At 44.6% G+C, this 20,347-nt stretch overlaps 1 protein-coding gene across 4 annotated transcripts in view; it reads right to left on the reverse strand.

Annotated features, from left to right (window-relative positions):
• osbpl6 (oxysterol binding protein-like 6) overlaps positions 1-19,421 on the reverse strand; it is a 28,674-nt gene extending 9,253 nt beyond the window's left edge. For 2 of the 4 annotated variants that reach the window (XM_076170083.1, XM_076170079.1), the window contains exons 1-11: positions 19,166-19,421; positions 11,610-11,848; positions 7,012-7,134; positions 6,625-6,678; positions 6,054-6,167; positions 5,788-5,958; positions 3,930-4,071; positions 3,647-3,750; positions 2,942-3,034; positions 1,409-1,577; positions 1,146-1,276 (exon numbers count right to left, since the gene is read on the reverse strand). In XM_076170083.1, the coding sequence (XP_076026198.1) occupies positions 1,146-1,276; positions 1,409-1,577; positions 2,942-3,034; positions 3,647-3,750; positions 3,930-4,071; positions 5,788-5,958; positions 6,054-6,167; positions 6,625-6,678; positions 7,012-7,134; positions 11,610-11,780 (1,272 nt within the window). In that variant the 5' untranslated portion in view covers positions 11,781-11,848; positions 19,166-19,421. Of the gene's footprint in view, positions 1-1,145; positions 1,277-1,408; positions 1,578-2,941; positions 3,035-3,646; positions 3,751-3,929; positions 4,072-5,787; positions 5,959-6,053; positions 6,168-6,624; positions 6,679-7,011; positions 7,135-11,609; positions 11,849-18,857; positions 19,007-19,165 lie in introns of all 4 variants that reach the window. The other 2 variants (XM_076170080.1, XM_076170081.1) reach the window with 2 other exon arrangements.
• Positions 19,422-20,347: the final 926 nt, after the last annotated feature.

Genomic DNA, 20,347 nt, shown 5'->3' on the forward strand with positions numbered 1-20,347 from the left:
AACCAGAAAAGTACCACCTCTGTGCAAGTCTAAACAATCTACGTACCACTTCACCAACAAGCCACCAACTCTATGAGAAACCACAGAAAAACCTCATGTCTGCATGTGTGGGACAACCAGAGGTTCACAGTCAGAGAGCAACATGTTCATGATGCCCGACAACAGGAAGGCTCGGCCCGTTTAGAACCAATGACAACAATTCACGTTCAGCATTTAGTTGTGAATAATTTGCCAGTTTTTCATACAGTTTTCATATCTTACAATTGTTTGGATCTTAATTTCCACTTTCAAAACCGGGTCCTTTCAAATACTCACCTGTGGTCCATAAACCACAGTTTGAGAACCACAATTAAATCATTTATTCATTTCTCTCTGTATCTACTGTATAGCTTGATTATAGTATGATGCTTTTAGAACGTATTCCAAAAAAATCAGACCCCATTTCACCATATTATTAGGTGAGGTCACTCCAGCGGTCCCCTGTGTAGCTATAGCAACTGCGCCTTGCCGCTATCTACAGCCCAGATATTTGGCTTAACAAACCTGACCCCCATTCTACAGCGGGCGGCTCTGCCATCAAACTGGCGACAAAGTGGAAATAAAGCAGCTGGCATATTTCTGCAAAATGATGTCAAATGTTAGCAGAGGCACAGTCCAATTAAATCACCGGGGTAGAGAGAGAGAGAGAGAGAGAGAGAGAGAGAGAGAGAGAGAGAGAGAGAGAGAGAGAGAGAGAGGGGGCCCTGAGGAGGCGAGGTAATGAACTGCATGGCACGCTACCCTCTCTCTTTCCAATTAATATGGGAGAGGATGATACGAATTTCACGACACAGTTGCGTCCGCTCTCATCTTTTGAAACGAGATTACACCAACTGCTTGGAATAAACAATCCCCAGCGTGTTTTCCCTGACAGCCCCGTCACCGCACAGCCTCATCTTCTGACGTGACAGCTACAAAACGGCTGTGAGTCAAGAGTGTTAGAGACACCGTGGAGTCATGGCAGTCATTCCCCCCGCGGTAATGTTCTTCCCCCCTGACATTATGTTCTAACAGCATCATACCTTAAAGAAAGAACAGCTCGGATTATAAAAACCTTTATTAATGGAGCCAGGCATCATGGGTAATGCTCGGCCACAGCTCATTACCTGAGACAGAGACTTCCTGAGAGTGTTGATCTGGGACGACTGGTCTGTCTGCTCCTGGTCAGACAGAATCTGCTTGATCTTTTCTTTCTCTATGGCCACGGTGTTGAAGGCTGACTTCAGCAGAGAGTGGACTGCAGACAGGACAAAAAAAGACAGCTTCATTTATAATATGACTCATTTTAATTGCTTTGTCCTCCCTTATTCTCTATTTCGTATTCATGTATCAGACCCTGGGGCTTCACTCATGCATGCTGCCTGTCTACCTTTCTGCGCAATGGTGCAGAAGTCCTCTTGAAGTTTAATGTAGTCGCCCGCACACTCCGCACTGTCCGTCAGCCGTACCACAGGCGGCTGAAAGTCCACCAGCTCGGCGCACAGGTTAGGGTTGGATGAATGGAGGCGGACAGGAGACATGCTGGCAGACTGAGGGACCTGGACGGGGGAAGGACGGCACATAGGACCACTGTCAATCACATGGGAGTCACAATGTTACTGGAGGTGTGCGGCTAACAAGCTGAACTAATTGTGATGCCAGGGAGCCACGTGGGGATTGTGGTGGCATCACTCTGTTAGTGATTCCACACGACACCCAGGTCATCAGATATCTACCCAGAGGCACCTGGATGTCCTTACTGGACTTCCTTGAAGACGTCTTGTCTTGTCTCGTCTCGTCTTAAATTGCTGATGAGTGTCAAAACATAAGAACTTTGACCTCCAGAGATCCCCAAGATAGACTACTGAGAGAATTGTAATTGTATGTTTGATAATCTGCCAATGAAGGTAGAAGAGCTTTACGCTGCTTCTAACACGAGGGCCGGTTTATAAAAGCAAACAATGTGATGATAACACTACTTGTCTTTTCAGAAAGCACCTATTAAAGAGGAAAATAAAAACGGACAATTAGCAAAGATGCAATATAGTTATTATTATTATTCAGGCCAAGACAACCAAAACAGAGAATGTGAGGTGCTGTGCAGAAGAACAATGTATTGGAAAAAAGAATAAACCAATTAAAGAGTTTTTTTTAAACATCAGATTAAGTCCTGAGTGCTATTCAGCGAGTGGAAACAAACAACTGTACATAGGCATGCTGTGCCACGTACGTCCCACTGGGAGGAGAGCACAGAGCAGAACCAGAACACACCGGAGGGACTATATATCCCATCTGGTCTGGGAAAATGAGGGACATCTGGGCTACTTGGTTGACCATATTGCCTCTGTCACCCAGATCCAGAGAAGTGGGAATGGATGAGTTGGATAGTTGGAAGCTGAATTCAACCAAATGCAATTTCACTGCGACTCCAGCACAATACTGCTTGGGGATTAACAGGGGCGATGTCATTAATGAGGAATACAAAATAGTTTGGCTTCAGTTTTGTAGTCTCCACCTCAAACAGGAAGTAACACTTGTGATGTTGTTGAGGCACGTTTCCTTGACCTTGCAAATGAAATTCACAAAAGCCCTGACCCAGTTGTTTGTTCACCCGATGAATAGTGCTCCAAAACAACCAATACATTTTAGAATTTCTCTTTTAAAAAGGTTGAGAATCTATCTCAAGGTCACTAAAACCTGTGACCTCCCAGTAGCTTAAGGATCTCTTACAACCTGGCCATCCTCTGCTACCTTGAATGGTTCCCGTGCTCTAAAGCAGCCCCTCTGTGCAACAAGGCTTTCAAATACAAGGATACTGTGTCCTTCATATGTCTGCAGGCGAGTGTTAGCTACATGTTAGACAGCTCTGTGTGTTTGTGTCTATACAGAACACAAAGAGAGAGTAGAAATCTGAAAGGAGTACCTGGAGTTGGAATTTTGAGTCTTTGCCGACACTTTTTGTTCTCCATCTTCTGTTCAAGCGTTTCTCTTTCTTTGACAATTCTACACAATTGGTCTATGTGGCAAACGTGGATCAAAACATGCAAAGTGTGGTTAATAGGACAAACACAATCACGCGTAAAGCAACAGTCAACACGCGACTCGGCTGCAATGAAATGTCAACAAAAACATCGTTCCCTCAAATGAGATGCAAAGAAAAATGTCACGGCAAATGGAAGGTGTGTGAGGTGAACGAACGCAATTCAGCCCAAAGCTTGATATGAAAAATAAAGTGCAATCTGACAGATAGTGATCAGATGGAGAGCAGCAGGCAGGGATTACTGAAGAAACCCACGGCTCAATGCAGCCTGGCTACGCTAACAGTGCAGGTGAAGACTGAGGAATGCTCAGTCTCATTATTAAGAGCATCTGAGCATCTCCACACACACACTTACACACACAGACCTACACTAAGTGCACACACACACACACACACACAAACACACACACTACACCCACACATCTCACAATGAATTGCAGAATGAAACCACAAACGGTGAAACACAAACTGCATTGCACCATCAATAGAGAAAACACAGCACCTTATCCTTCCATCTTTATATGTGTGTACATGCCTCTGTGAGTGCTGGTGTGTACACGTGTGTGTTTACGTGTGTGTCTGCTTTACCTGCATGTCAGTGAAATTGGGTGCTGACTGCGTCCTCTGTAGAATCTCCAGGCTCTGCAGTAACCTGCTTAGCTCGGTCAGGTTGGACTGGCAGCGTGCGAGCTCTGGGAACACATTTGCACAGGCGCGGGCCAGCACACACAGAGTTATGTCCCACATAACGCTCATCAATCCTCCGTTTAGGTGCGACAGAGTTATGGGAGAGGTATGAGGAGGCATAATTCATCCCCCTGCTTTCTTAAATCTGATTTGTTCCCAGCATAAGGAGCCGTGTTGAACTTACCCTCTGCGCACTTGTCCATCTCCTCTGACTCCTGGAGCCAAGCGGCCACTTTGCTCTGACCGTTACTGTAGGAGGCCGGCAGGCTGCTGCCGCTGCTGCTGCTGGGGGCCACGGGCTGCCACAGCAAGCTGCAGGGCTTCACCTGCAGCAGGGAACACCACAGAAAGACAGGGATTGAGTTGTGTTATGCTCAATTAAGGAGTGGTTTCATTAGTTTTGACTGTGTTAAGGTGGCAATGACTTTGTGGGAAGGAAGGCAAGAAAGGAGAGAAGACAAATATTTAGGAACCAGGATTGGTTGATGTGAAAGGCTCTTGGGCTCTATAACGTACCTATGATGTGTATGAAAGAATGTGCTGTTACATAGCAGGCTGAAAATAACATAACAGGAAGGATGCGTCGGAATATATGAATACTTGCTGCTATAATGTAACCCCGATGGAGAGCTGCTTCATTAGACCATCTCACAGGCTCCAACCTCAGCCTATTTGTGGAAATTTGGTTCATGAAGTTGATTATGAAATGTTTTATTAAGATTCTGATTTAATTTCAATGAAATGAACCTACGTCATTAGAGCTAAATGTGCCTGCTGGACCCGGTGACAAAACCTAAAATATTGATAAATATTGCTATTTAGGCCAATTGTGGCCTGAAGGGAGGTATCAGAATGAAGACCTGGTTTCCACCAAAACACACACACACACACACACACACACACACACACACACACACACACACACACACACACACACCTGATCTAGGTTATCAGTTGTGACTAAAGCAGAAAGAGATGTAAAGTGTGCAGTGCTGTGGCCCATAAAGAACAGAATGAGGACCACCATGTTAGACAAATGTAAACAATATGAAATCAGAGATGTCTAAACCTCCTTCTATTGTTTTTCCTTCCTTCTTTGATGTTGCGGTTTACTCTGACTGGGAGGTAGATTGTTCTAGGAAACCTTATCAGGCCACAGCCAGCTGCTCTGAATCCAGATCCAGCTGATCACCTTTAATGGCCTGTGTGAGTCACAGAGCCAACATCCCAGGCCACTTTGCACTGTCCAGACACTTTTACACCTGGTCCAGACTCTGTGACAACAACCAGGGTTTCACACTGAGCCTGACTGAAACAGTCTAGACCAGCATCCCTGTCTGGTATCCTAATGATCTGGATGCAATTACAAACCCAGTCAGCGTTATTGCATTAGACAGATATTGTATCTGGCTACACATTTACAGGACATCATTCTAGCAATTAGACACATTGTACAGGAGCCAGTCCAGGGCCACACTGAGAGCAACAATTTAGAAACAGACTGGAGCACAAAGCTGCTTTCCTGCTCTTCTTCTGCTTTCTTTACACCACGAATAACTCTCCCTCCTTTCATACTGAATTAGCTCTCAGATTCTGCTTGCATAGAAAAGGAACTGTAGCGCACTGAGAGGAAAACATTGCACGTCATCTTACATTGTTGGCTCTGGGTGATCGTGACAGCAAAGAAGCAGAACAAATTATCTGCGCCCCATACAAGGTCTGCAGGTTATTATTGAGACGGTTCTGCGAATTTGATCTCCTCACTTCTAGACGCTGCCTTTGTACCACATTTTCTAATGAAAAGAAGATTTAGCAGACCTTTATTCCCCGTGACATATCCTTGAATAAATAACTGAACCTTCTTTTTGATTTTATACTGGAACAGGACCAAGTTACAATCAAATCCACAGTTTGATCCACAAATGTCAACTCAGGGCTAATTAGGTAAGACCCAGACAGATGTGACTTACTTTAACATAAATTAGTCAGCTATCTAACCGACGGTGCGGTGTAAGCAATGCCTTGATGGCGTGAGAGGGCACCTTGGCTTCATGTGTGACAGCAGATGCAGGTTGGGGCGTCTCCATGGCAGTTGCGGGAGGAAACGTTCGCATGGCGGTCTCCCGGGGGGATCGGACGATCTCATTCTGCCGGTACAGCCGGTGGTGCCGCAGCTTGGACACCCAGGCGTCAAAGATGTCTTGGGATTTGACCTTAAGACGAAAGGGCAGAGAGATTGATGTGAGGTTTCCTACGTCATCCACTGGACTTCTGTTTATCAGCGCTGCAATGTTCCCGTCATGGTTACCTTCAGATGATAGATATGCTCCTCAGTGTCCAGGTCGATGCGACGGGCTCTCTTCTTGATGGACATGACAGAGAGGCCAACATCAATGCTGCCATGCAGTTTGCCTTTCTGGATCTGAGTGATGTACACACATACATTTGGGTGTAATGCAGTTAAATTCTTCACAAACACACATTATGTACATCAATCTTTCAGTCAAACTTGAGCCCGTGGACAAAGTGAAAGTTCAAACTGACAATGAGAGGTTTTACTTACTTGCTATCTAATAAATATTTGGCAGTAGCTTGAGGAAACGATCTGAAATAATGCTGCGTTTAAGTATTTAATCATATTATATTTGCTATTATGAAATTACAATGACATATCCTAAAGTTTGGGCTGTATCGTGGTTTCCCAGAACACTTCAAAGGTTACAGAATTTCCATATTCTGAGTGTAACGAATGTAGAAACCCTGCAAACAACATCGTGCCCACCCCTTTGCTCATGTTTCTGCTGATTCATTGTCATGCTAAGCTAATGCTAGGCAGACTGTGCTGCCTGGGCCTGTGGGTCAGAGTCAGGGTTACTCACGTCAATGGGGGACTTGGAGTACTTCAGGATACCATTATCCAGAACAAAAAAACGCTGGGGAGGAAATACGCACAAATGAGACATGTTTTCAAGCAAAGATTCAATCTGTAAATTCAATAGTGTATGACGTTGGCACTGTGTGTTACACTGAGGCAGATTTCCTCTGACGTTCATATTTGTCTTGTTAAACAGCACGTCAACGTTGCAATCCAGAAGAAATGTGCAGTAGTTTCTTGCGAAAAAGGCCAAATGAGCGTGAAGCAAGGTGGACAAAAAAGAGGAACTTCTCTTAGGCAACAGACTGTTTAACATTCAAAGTGTGGCTGTGTGTGAAAGCGTCTTTGAGCAGAAGAAGTCATTGCGTCTCACATTGCCACTGCTTCATACCTTATGCCAGCCTTTCAGTGGCCATTTCCGCTTCTTCAACATAAAGCCCTCGTGTTTATCGGGCCTCTGGACGTTGCTCTGACCAATCTTCAGCCCCTCAATGATTTCCCAGCTGTCTGCTTCCTGGAGACGAACACGAAACACAGTGCTGTGTCAGAACTAATCCATTCAGTCCTTCAGAAAGAAAAGGCTGTGAGCAAAAGGAAGGAGACACACTACAATTGCTGTAATAAAAAGGACAAGATGCTCCCATCACACACACAGTCTGATGCCAGGCGGAGGAAAACAACAAAGAAACATTTAACACTTCTTTATTCTTTCACCGTGCCACACATTTTAAAGAAGTATCGCTCCATTCAAGTTCCTGCCGCTCTCTCAGCATTTCCACTCCATTAGCTTTCTCCTGACTCGGCTCTTGGGTCTGCACAGCAAAGCAATGTGATTCCTCTGGAGCAGATGGAGCCCGGCGGGGTCAGGTGAGGACAGGTGTGACGTTACACCGCTGCCCTACTGGTGGGACAAAGCTGAGACACAGGCAAGGTTAACTGCCTGGTTACAGATAATGATCATGGGCACCACACCGTACTGGCAAACAGACAACTGCTGTGTCTCTGTGTGTTGACTTAAGTAAGTTTTTGATTCATCCATCGACTCTCCTGTTGGGGTCTCAGAAAAATAAGACATTCATATTTGATTATTTGATATGTAAGGGATTTTTAAGGAATCACTACTGGGGGGTTTGGTGTTATGATCGCATTCATTTCCAGTAGAGATGGGCAATGATACAGTTTTTCTTTGACAGAATTTGGGGGGGGTTCTGTCTGTAATGAGGTGATGTTCCTTCGCCAACTGCAGCTCCTCCTTTCCTCACTCTCCAAAGCAATCATACTGTAAGGTAGAAAACTGCTCATTTCACTCAGGGGCACTCTGGGCTGAACAAGTCAATAGTATAATGCTGCATAAATGCCAAAGAAACGATCAATACATCAATGTTTCCTCATTCATAACTGAACGGCCTGTGCTCACGTCGAGTCCCCCTCCCTCAACATCAGGCAGCAGCTTAAGAAAAGCCCGTCCCGATAAGCTTTCCTATTTGTTATAGGCTGCAAAACATAAAGCCTTTGCTGCCAAATTGACAAATCATTGCACTTATCCAAGCAATTTTTCTAAGATCACAACCACGCATAGAAAGTAAACAGCCAGCTCCAGTATGCGGCAGAGCATTTGCTTTCCGGCTCCTTTGATGAGGATTGATCAGTGGAACTACACGGACGGATCCCAATACATTAAAACATTAAACATTAAAACATCTGTTAGTGAAGTGTATCAACCCTATTAGTTGGTTGATTATTGCACGGGCCAGATGATGTGGGTTCCCCTCACTTGCAGGGACACTCTGTACTGAGCACCTCTTACCACTGCAGTGAGTGGAACTATTACAGTTAAGGTCTCCCTGAGCCAGAGAAAGGACAAACAGTCCAGGGGGACACATTAGGCTAAATCAGCACTATAAATATCGGTGCAGCAGCTCCAGTTTTGATGACAAGTTTCTCTTACTCTCTTCACGTAGACACTGATGATGTGAATGAGAGGTGGTGTAACAAGTCTCCTCTAGCTCAAACACACACGCTTCTTCAGACTGCAGTCATAAAAACACAGAGGCATGACCAATAATGACTGAGTTCCAAATCTATCTGAGTTGTAATTATGCTCCATTCCGTGTACGAACATGCTATCAAGCATTCCACCATTCCATTCAGTCGCACTACTTGCTGCCTTTGCTTACGGATATTCAGTATGAAGGCCAAGGTGCGGGTGCCTTCCCCACGATCGTCCCTTTGGAGCTTTGTTGCTTTCTTGGTCTCCTCAAACGATGTGATGCCTTTACACACCTCAGTGTTTGCGTCAAATATGGGGTTCTTTATTCCATTTGGATTTATTTTACTGTCAGCATCGGTGCTTCTTCATCTGCCACCAGTGCCATCCGCTCAGGAAAACAGCAGCTATCTCCGTTTGTTGTGAATAACGACATCATTCATCTCTCCAATGTCATAATTTAGGCAGCTGCTATCATGGGAGCGCTCCTTTGATATTCATCAGGAACACATTGTGCTTCTATCTTTCCCTCCTACCATCTCTGGGAAACACTATCTTATCTGAGAGAGAAGTGATAAATGGCGTGTGTGTGAAGATGAAAGGTTTGCAGGCCTACAACATTCAATATCTTGATCCAAACAATATCATGATTGAATTGGTGAGCAAGAATGTGTGTGTGTATGTGTGTGTGTGTGTGTGTGTGTGTGTGTGTCGTTGCTCCAGGTGGCGCCTCTAATTGCACTCCTGAGTGAACAGTGGTCGTCAGCAAAGGAGAAAGTGACATTTATCGATCTGAAAATGGGGGCTGGATCTCATTAAGGCTCTCCCCCTGCAAAATGCTCAGCTCTCACTTTTCCTCAAACCCAGAGGCCCGGCCAAGCTCACTAAGGTCTTTTCTGTGGGTCTACAGTGCAGAGCTCCCCAGAGACTCCCCAGCAACACACAGATAGGATTAACGCTGTAAACTCCATGCGGACAGCGGTGCAGTGTAATGCTACGGATAAATGACACGGATTAATATAACCGCAGAAGACGTAGGTGTAGCTTTAAATGATATTAATGAACTCTGGGGGCGTCGTAACTGAAGATCTGTTCCCTTCACGTCCCTTAGACACCATCCTTCAATTACTGCTGGTGCATTGTGAGGAGTGTCACAGGTAAAAGCCAATAACAATCAGCCTGTTAATGAGCTGCTGCATATTTGAGAGCCACACTTCATCCTGCTGACTCGGCTCAACCTGGCAGCCAGACTTAAGCGGCTCTTAATTTTTGCGTGACGGTGTGTTTTTATGAATTGCTTACCTGGCACCTTTAAGAGGAAGTTCCATATCTCCAACCTCTTTCAAAAGCCAGTATCACACCTTTATGAATGAAGCAACGCGGGGCCTGTGATGCAATCTGTAACAAGCCGTTAAAGCAGGCGGGCGCTGTGGTTTCTCCCCAGTGTATCTGCAGATCGTCCTTTCCTTTCCTGTGACCGTGAGATAAACCGTGGAACACACTAGAAGTGAATACAAGAGGATCTGTAATCCTAACTGTATTTTTCAATCAATACCCCTGCCTCTGTAGTTGATCACGTATCAGGATCGCTTTACTGTATCAAATACACCAAACAGCTACAACGCCAAAAACCTCAATCCAAGTTCAATTCTTAATGTGTCACTAATGCCAACTGTACACTGCTGAGGATCTCGCATGCATGAAATCAAGGACATTTGTTACTTTCCAATTATCTACCATGTTAACTAGTGATTGATTAATTAATCCTGTCAAACCATATGATAAAGACATGCGTCAGTAGCCTGTAGCGTTCAGACCGGGCTTCTAGATTATGAACGAGACAAGATGACGCAGTAACAGAACAGAACAGTGACCTGAGTGGTTGGAAGGGTTAATTTCTGCCTAATATTTACCATAAGCCAAACCTGCACCCTGCTCTCCTCAGAGACCCTTCTCCCACACACCAGGCTCACACACAGCCTCTCTATGCGGGTGTCACATGTGCAGTGGAGCACCAAGCCTCCACCTGTCCCTCATGAAATATTCATCACCCTGGACCAACGGAAAAGCTGTGATGTCACAGATTCCAGCTCGGGTGTCTTGTTACTGTCTGGCAACAGTGACACAGCAGCCGAATGAGGTAAGGAGCAGCGGAGGAGGGGGGGCTTCCAGACCACTTCCTGCCAGGGTCCCGCGAGTGGAGAGATATGAGTGCGTCTAATTCATTGCTTTCTGCGCCTCTGCAAGCTTTTCATCATGGGAGCAAGGAATACACACTGCCGTCTCTTCGGCCCCACTCTACTGCTGGAGTCTTTGTTGACTAAGAACATTTTTCATCGATAAGTCAATTTTATGCTCTTTTTTTATGGGTATACATAATTACTCCCTCATTAAAATGGAGTCATAACTCAGGGCTTTGCAATCACTCATCAATTGCAATATTTTTTTTAGTGACATCAACTGATTGATTAAGCAAAGCGGTTGTCTTTAAATTTGGGACTTCTGAACACACACGCACGCACACACACACACACACACACACACAAACACACACACACACACACACACACACACAATGGCTGAGAAGAGTACAGCTACATCTGCAGTAATACACATGTAGGTTTGCTGACTTTGCTTTACAAAATAGTCTAATTCAGTGTGAGACTGGAGGATGACAGCCATGTCTCTGATAAACGACTAGATCATAGCATTATAATAATTCTTAAATATAACGGTTGAGTTTAATGATTCATGTAAAGTGACTGCTGAATGCGTGTGTGTGTTTACACTTCCCTGGCAGGCCCTGTTGTGTTTGTCTATTTTCCTCTTCCAGAAAGTCTCAGGGGAGGAACGGCACTGACAAAAGACTGCAGCAACCCCAAGTAACATCCGCTGTCGTCTAATATTGCCTCCGCTCAGCTGTTACATTCATCCAAAGCCCCCAGTACGCCTCCTAACTAAACTTAAGACGGATGCTCTACTGTATACGGCTTGGCAATTACCTGCCGGCTGTCGCGCTGGGAAGAGGAAGATGAGGAGGCGCTTTTGTGCACCGGCGTGGCGGTCTTGTTGATGGGAGCGGCGTTCCTCTCCTCGTAGCTGACGGTGCGGCCGTGGGGGCCTCTGTTGTAATGTTGGTGGTGGTGAGACATGGCGGACGCCCGGTGGCTCATTGGTCCTCCCCTCAGCACCGGAGCATCCTCTGCAGCAACGCTCCTCACACTCACGGCTCACTGCTCCTCTGAAACACAACGGGCAGAAAATGACACCGTCGCCTCAGTAATTCCATCATGATGTTGCTGTGTATCAGTGTGAGACTTTAAGAGGGACCATCAGCGATCAAACAGAGGGTGCAGCTCCTCCCAGGTGCACTGCAGAGTACAGAACAAGCCATAATGTTTGCTATAAGATTGATAGTCTTCATGATTACAGAGGGGCATATGTTCAACCCCACTACGACTGCATGAGCGGTTCTTGACCAGAGAACCACTGAACATATTGATTGATTGAGGCCTGCTGACACGAGGCCAACAGCCAAATGGCCTCCTCGGGTAAACAGAAGTAATTGCACTGCACACATTATGTCTAATTTACATTTCCCATGCATTCAAGCTTCACAATTAGGCCCCGACGTGTGGCACAACACCGCGAGGATGTACGGCTGTCACGACCTCCACTGGGGAAGATTTGAGGTCATCCCACCGGAACCGCGTTTGTAACATAAATCTCTGAACGTCTAATTACCGCTATGATGATGACTGCAATTGCGCGAGGACACCGAATCGATACAATCCGGCGTCGAGGCCAACACTTGTAAGGGCAAAGGTCAGAGGTAACTAGGTTATACACACCGATTTATACCCGTTAAGTTAGGCAATACCAGATAAGAGCGTTGGTCGTAATCGTCAGTCATTGTGCCGTTGCTCCAGACTGACAACCGCAAAATCGGCGTGAGCCTGTGTGATTGTGCGAGCTGTCAAAAAAGGAACAACAGGGACGACGGCGAGATGAAAGTAACTAATATAGGACACTTGAGAGCTTTACTGGACTCCTACAAGGGCGGGAGGACAACGATTCAACATAAAAGCTTACAAAAACATTTAATCAATACATCATCCTTTTCATCCCGGTGTTGCGGTTTGAAACAGCAGAAGAGTCAAAGTGTAAAAGCTGCGGTTTGTAAATTACATCTTCATTAAATCTCGTCTTAAATCTTTACAGCAGGTTTTTTTTTAAAAAGGTCAAGATTCCTCTCCGTCAGACGAACGACTTCTATTTTTAAGCTCTATGAAAAAGTGTTAGGAAAACACCCCGAGTCCACCGAGCGGCTCTCTGCACAGTCATACTCACACACACATTTATAATTCAGATCCTTTGGCGTCATCATCCCTGCCCTGCGTTAAGCCAACTAGGATATAAGCTAGTGCGAGACAGAATGCTGAGACAATTTAGATGATGTGTTCCACCCAGTCTATTTAATAGAGACATTCTCCTTGACTTAATAAGGAAGGACAAGTCAGAAGTACTTCACAGTGTACACGCTTTTTACTACATTATTGAACCATTGGCTGTGCAGGCTGTTGTTATGAGCTGCGGATGAGAACTCTATGACGTTTACACTCTTTGTTTTTAGCTATATGGCTGCGGCGTGAAGACTTTGATTAGAATTCATGTGCTCTATTGTTTTACCATCGCTTCTCTGCGGAGGCGCCGATCGCCGTTGCGTGAGTGTCGGCACCTCGGCAAAAATCAAATCAACGTCGGGAGGAGCGCTAGACGGGGCGTGAGTGGAGAGATGAGGAGATTGTAAATATGTTAGATATATATAGACGGGACGCCAAGCCGGACAGGACAGCTAGAGAAATGACAGAGGAGCGTTTCCATTTTTATTATGTGACTGTAGTGCAAATTCCCTTTTTTTCCCCCCCGCTGTTGTTCAGACATGGGATACTTTAGATGCAGGTCACTTAATAACATGAATGTGAAGCATCAAGACAAGAAGATTGGATCTGACTGAGAAAAGCATTAAGGTCTGTAATGTGAACCTAGCTCAAATTCTCGTCGGCCGTATTTTGTCGCAGGTTTTCTAATGTAAATGTACAGAATCAGTTCCAGCTGCTGTGAAAGGGAAAGGCCAGTGTTGTCTGCCTGTCGCTCCATATGAAGCCAGTTAGCATGTTGGGGAATGTCCACCCTGGACTTAATTAATCACGAGCTTAATCTCCTTAAATCCTGTCACTGTGATTACGGGCCTCTAAGCAGCAGGACGAGGCCGACCTCACAACGAGGCAGAACCAGATCACAGCACAGCACAACAAACCACTAATGTCCTGACAAACTTGTGGTTGTTACAAGACGATCACGTAGATGCTTAATCCTGGGTCATTATAAGCCTTGTGAATCCATGATGCAGGTTGTTTCAGACTCATTTCAGGACGGCTCACTTTGTACTGTAACGTTTTTAAACATTTTGCCCAGCAGCAGAGAGGTCAGTGCTTCATCGCTTGCTGTTACATATGCAAAGAGTGTGTTTAGCCTCGCCAGCGCCATCTTAAGTCATGGACTGGATGTAAAACATATTTAAATGTTTGTTAGTTTGTACATTAGCTTGCGTGGAGCTACACAGTGGAGACATCTGAACTGATTGAAGCGTCTGAGGTTCAGATTGTCAGCCATGGTTCTGATGTTTGAGGAAACCGACTGGTGGCTTACGCTCCCTACTACCGAAGTCCATTTTCCCTGAGAAGCAACAATGGCACAAGTATCTTGGGGAAGAGCCTTCATCCAACATTCCTCTGGCTGGGGTAAAATGTCACCAAACAAAGAGCTAATTGACTGAAGCCTGGACAAAGCTTAGCTGCCACATCCTGCCATGCAAATTCCATTCAAATCAGCAGAGCATGGACGATAAAAAGATATTTAAAATGGGGACAATTAATAGTCATTTGTTGTTGTTATCAGTGGTTTTGGATGAGAGCCACACCAGAGGACCCGGTGACACATTATAAGGGTTAATCCTTCAACCAGCTGGCAATAATATGCAGGCTGTTCAGTCACTGTCAGGTCCAACTCCTCCATTCAATCCATCACATGAGTCAGACTTCAAACAGATGACCAAGGTTAGAAAACACAAAGCATGAAAGCGATCTCACACTGGTGTTAAAGACGAAGAAGAGGTAAGTCAAGTTATCATCTGCATAAATGGGTGACAAAGGCTCCAACGGTTCATTCATTTGACAACAAAATGCAACAGAATACAGGCTGGTTACTTGTGTTACTGTGCTGCTGTTCACAATCTCCTGTTATATGATGTAATGTGATATAAAGTAAGAGAGGATGTGTAAAAAAAGGGATACGTTACAAATGTGTATTTTAAGAAGAAAGATTGAGTGTCGACATTTCAGTAACGAGTGGAAATCAGAAGCCTTCCTTTCCCGTTCTGGTCGGTTCCCCTCACTTGTAAACGTACTCTGGACTCAAACACACTCCTGTCTCCTCTCATCCTCATTTCATGCTCCACAAAAGCAACTAAATTTAGACTCAGGTGGTTACCTTGAATTCATCACTTAAGTAGGAGAAACTGTCAGATACGTCGCCTACATATTGTGCTACTTCTGATTAAAAAAATACAGAATTACAGGGTTTGAATCCCCTGGCTAAACTTATAAGCCATATGCCCGGCGATAGAAGGGTTCATTAGACTGAACTCTACAGAGACGCTTGTCACGAAACCAAACGAGCGGAGTAAACAACGCTAATGATGAGGCACAAGCAGGGAGCGACGGGTTCATTTGAGCTCACTCACGCTGTCTACAGTAGCAGACAATCTTCCACTTAGTGAGGAAGTAATAATGGAGCCATCATTATGGAGGACGCTCAGACCGTTGAGTAACCTCGGTGTGCACGACCTGGCTTTCTAATACGGGCCTCGCAAATATCTTCTAACACCTATAGTTAATGAACGAGAGCAGTAAATGTAGTGGCTAAGCACAAAACGGTCATCCCTCTGCAGAGCAACCACCTCAACAAATGATTGAATACTTTTCTCAGAGCCTTTCACATTTTAGATTTGGTTCTTGTGCTTCGCCTGGCATCACTGTTATGCTTTGTTGTGTTGCTTGATGACATCATTATGTTAGAGCGATGACCCCATTAGCATCTATTTCAGTAAGCTTCAGAGCCCGATGCTGTTAGTTAGCACATTTTTGGAGGCACGTTAGAAAGTACAGCTGAGTGTACGCTTGACTTTTGTGAATTGTGTGTTTTTGAATGAAATAATATAAAGGAAAGTCACACAGTCTTGTCGTGCACGGGACAAAAGCTGTTTGTCAGAGTCTCTGGAGCTGTGGAGCTTTGTGATCAGGACACCAGGCTGCTGGACTAAAGGGCCTTCAGTTCAAGGGGACGTTTACTGAACTATTGGGGTTTCAGACCTTCGAGCTGTTCCTGTTTCAGTGTCAGCCGACAAGTTTTCAAAAAGGTGAGAAACTTTTTATGATAAGATTTGTTAGAAGTACAGAACAAAAACATAGATAGTTATCAAATATCGCTTATTTGCAACTTTTCTGTGTTTGGTTTGCTGTTTGCTGTTTGTTGTTGTGGCTGTAATCGATGAGTCGCTGTTCAGTTTTATATGCGGTGTACCGACTGTGTAGATGGATGTGTTTGACTGAGACGAATATATATATTTATGTAAAGAGAGTATCAGTGAAAGGGAGAGAAAAGCATACAAATGCAAATTGAAGGCTTTCCACATATTTGCCGTAACAAGAGGACGATCATTGTACTGATTTTCACAAAGGACTTGGTCGTAAATGTCTTAGATGAAACACTTAAGTACACACGGTTGCTTATGCACGCACTCACATGTTCTCATCAACACAAACGGCATCAACACAAAATACATCAGTCAGTGGATGGATTCACTGTAAGCCTGGTTTACCAATGCAGCTGGACGACGTGAATGTGAAAAAGTACAACATGTACGGAACAGACTGTGGTTCAATCAAAGTCTTATTTTACTAATGTTCTACTGCTGGAGGTCCCAAACCATGTGAAAATGTTTTCAGTTAAATAACTTCAACTTTCCTTGGAGGGGGGGTGTGGGGGGCCCTAACAGACATTGAATCAATTTAGTGTGGCTTGGGTGTGATGATGTGGCCCAACAAATGCAGTGAGATAAGGACAAAACACAACAGCAGGAGCATCTCTGTGTCTCCGCTCAGAAGAATGACATCTGTGTGACTTTCAGGATGTCCTCATGCGGTACATTTATAAAAGTGTGACAACCTTTACAGAAGGACAGGTTTTACACATCAGACTCAGAATCAGAGTGTATTAGTCATGGGACGCACATGTGAAAGCTACTGTGGTAACGGCTTCTGTAGGTCACTCTGAGGGTCGGTTCTGGGTTGTGCTGGGTCGGGAACAGCCCAAAACGCAGAAGTGGCTTTCTAGTTTCATACTTGCTGTCTTAAACGGTGCCTCAACGTGACCACTAACCTGAATCTGATGGGTGAAATCAATGGAGTTCCCCTTTTATAGGGTCCTAAAACAGTGGCAAACAAAAGGTTCAGGTGCAGCCATGTACAATAACAATGAGCCCTGCTTAAGTCTCATTGAGCACGATACTAAACCCCAACTGGCTCCAGGGCTTTTCCTTTTGAATGAGAATGAATGACACCTCAGATTTCTCCTTCTGGGTTTAACAGTATCATAAATAAAGAAATGGCTGCCATCTGCTCTAACTTAGGCCGAGGCAGCGAGACGTTCAGAGGGCCGCAGTCATCCCAAAATGTATGTTTCCTGCTGTACAAGATCTGAGAAGTTGAGATCGAGACATCCAGCACACCCAATATGTAAAGCAGCTTCACAAGACCCATAGTCAAATACAACCAATGCTGGATGAGAGTCACTGGCTGGATTTTATACATTTACTACAGTTACTGCACACTAAATTGGAATATTAATGCAAATCCCATGTTTGACATCCCTCTGACCGGGGCCGGCTTATTTGAAAAGACGACTAAATCCGATCCAGAAGCCCCCATGTAACTGATAATCACTAATTATAAAAGCTAATAAAAGGAATCATGACTGTCATTGTGCCTCTGTCTATGGAGGAAAGACCTTAACGTTGGCACCGTCTACGTAGAAGCCTCCTACAATATCACCTTATCGACCAGCGCTCTACAGTCAACCAAGTTTGCTGATCACCCTCCAATTCTCTGTTGCATAATTGAAGCGAGCCAACAAAAGCAGAGTCGTGTCTGGAGATTAAGTTACAAGGTCTTTGATGACAACTATTGTCTGAATTTACAACTGTGTCATAATGCTTATCGATTGACGGAGTCGTGTTTTGACCATTTAACTAAGTGTATAATAGAGGGGATAAAGGGAACTTTGTGTGACATCGAGGAAAGCAGATTCTGTGTGGCACGTATCAGATCTTCCAGGGGAGAGAAAGTTTAGAAATGGAGTTGGTAAATTCCACAAACAGCAGATCTGGCCTGAGTGAATGCTGGATGGTGATTAGTGGGAAACAAATGATGTTAACGCTCGGGTAAGAGAACGCTACAGATGAGTCACAGGCTTAAATAAATAACTCTTGATTTGGCTGCTGTCATGATGTCATATCTAACTCGCCAATTAAAACAATCACACCACTCTGGTTTCATTCTACTCTTCATCACATTTGGTTTAAAAAGCAACAACACTTATCTCAGTCCCATCTTAATGCAGAGGGGCCAACCAAAATAAGGCACAGCATCATCTCTGCACAGACTAAATGGGACAGGGACACCTTCAACAGGAGCGCTCCTCATGCCAAGTAATATATCAGATGATCAATCGCTTGATCAAAGCTGCACTTGAGGCAAGAGAGAGAGCTGTTCGGCTTTCAGGTCCTTTGTCCTCCTCTTTAATTTATGTCATTCAAGGCTTTTCCAAACAACTGCAAAGTCACTGGCTGACCTTCAGTTATAAATAGAGGCAGACTGATATTGTGCAGCATATGTTTAACTTACAGGAGTTGGCCAACTTTCAATGAGTTGGCATCTCTACACTGGGGCTGCAATGATGAGTGGAATATGGAGGAACATCAATAATAAAGTCCAGCTCCCTCAGTGAACCCCTGGAGCTCGGTGTGCCGGTGGAACTGACAGTGACGCATTACGTATCTATCCTCAATTACACGGGGGGGTGGGAGGGGGGGAAGGTTTGACTAGCTGGTTTTGGGTTAATTACAACACCTCTGCAGCCATGTTTGCCTGACTTGACGGTGGCGTCCCTGGCTGATGCTGCTGCTGCTGGGCTGACGGAGTTGGAGGGGTCCTCTCTCATCCCTGTGGCGGACTAGCAGCAGCTAGCTCCGCTCGGGTTTGTCACGTCTGACTGGTCCCTCAAATACAAAAGGAGATGCTGAGGCGTCAAAAAAAGCACCAAAACAATGACTCCATATTAACAGCATTATCAGACATAACGACATTACGGCACGTTTTCACTCATAATAAGACAAGACCGAAGGAGAAACAGAAGCGAGAGAGACGCGTTCGCTTACCACAGATGCAGCGTAATGACCATGTCTTTACATTTCTTGGCGCAGGAGACAATTGAGGGGGTTCCCTTGACTGGGCAGATATTCCCAGTTATTCAGAGACGACTTGCTTTCATAGAGTCCACAACGACAACCAAAAGGTGTTTTTCTCTTAAAGACGTGAGCTCAGATACATGATGTGGAGGATAAAAGTGCTGTGTTCGCCCGTTTCCTTGAATGCGGGCTGCCTGTGATGCTCCGTCCGTCCAGCTGCACTCCGCTCGCGCTCGCTCCTCCCTGCAGCAAGATCGGCTTTGAGCGGGAACCAAGCGTAGGACTGGATCGGCAAACGGGCGGGAGCTGGTTGTACGCAAAATGTGGTGAGGAGTTGGGACAAACGCGGAGTCGGGTTGCCCTTTCAAGCCCAAAGCCCAGGGGAAATGCTGTGTTCACACTGGAACTCATGTAAAGGCACAAAATGAAGGAAAGGAAAATATGGTACGCGTTTAGTTGATTCATTTTCATTTGAAATATTCGTATTATTCGTATTTTATGTTTTTCGATATTTTGGAGATTTTTCTTCAAAAGTAAAAAAAACAAAAGACCTTGATGGAAAAGAAAATGGTGATTTTTGTTGTTGTACATGTAATGAAAACCAATCCACACCTCACACAAAAGCATTTAATCATAATCATTAAAAACGTATCAGTATCTTCTGAATTATATAAGGTGAAAGCTAATTTGATATGAACTGAGCCAATTCATTTGCTGCTAAACTGAAGCACACAAGCGTATCTGCTCAGCATTATAAACACTAAATGCTGACCAGAGCCAGGTGCAAGATCATCAACATTTGACTCACTAGAATATTTCTGTGTGTATATTAAAAGAGTAAAATTGTGTTTTAAACCCTGTAGTGCTTTCCTGTAGAGAAAAACGCTGTCTCAGACATTGTTTAGCGGTCTGATTTCAGACAATGTCTCCTCAATTGAGCTGTTTTCCTGTAGTGATTATATTGTTTAGGCAGTTCTTAATCATGCCTGCTTCATCACAGGACACAGTCACACAATGCAGTGCTATTGTGAGTCTGTTTATAATTTATAAGATGATAGTTCTTAGAAAGTGGTTTGTGTAGGAACAAGAGTAATGTGGCTGTTTGTTTGCAGTCAGGATTGGGAGATTGATTTGCCATTGTGTTCAAATGTT

The sequence above is a fragment of the Genypterus blacodes genome, unplaced genomic scaffold, assembly GCF_046128005.1.
Source record: "Genypterus blacodes isolate CSIRO-AG114 ecotype Tasmania unplaced genomic scaffold, CSIRO-AGI_Gbla_v1 ptg000214l_1, whole genome shotgun sequence".
NCBI lineage: Eukaryota > Metazoa > Chordata > Actinopteri > Ophidiiformes > Ophidiidae > Genypterus > Genypterus blacodes.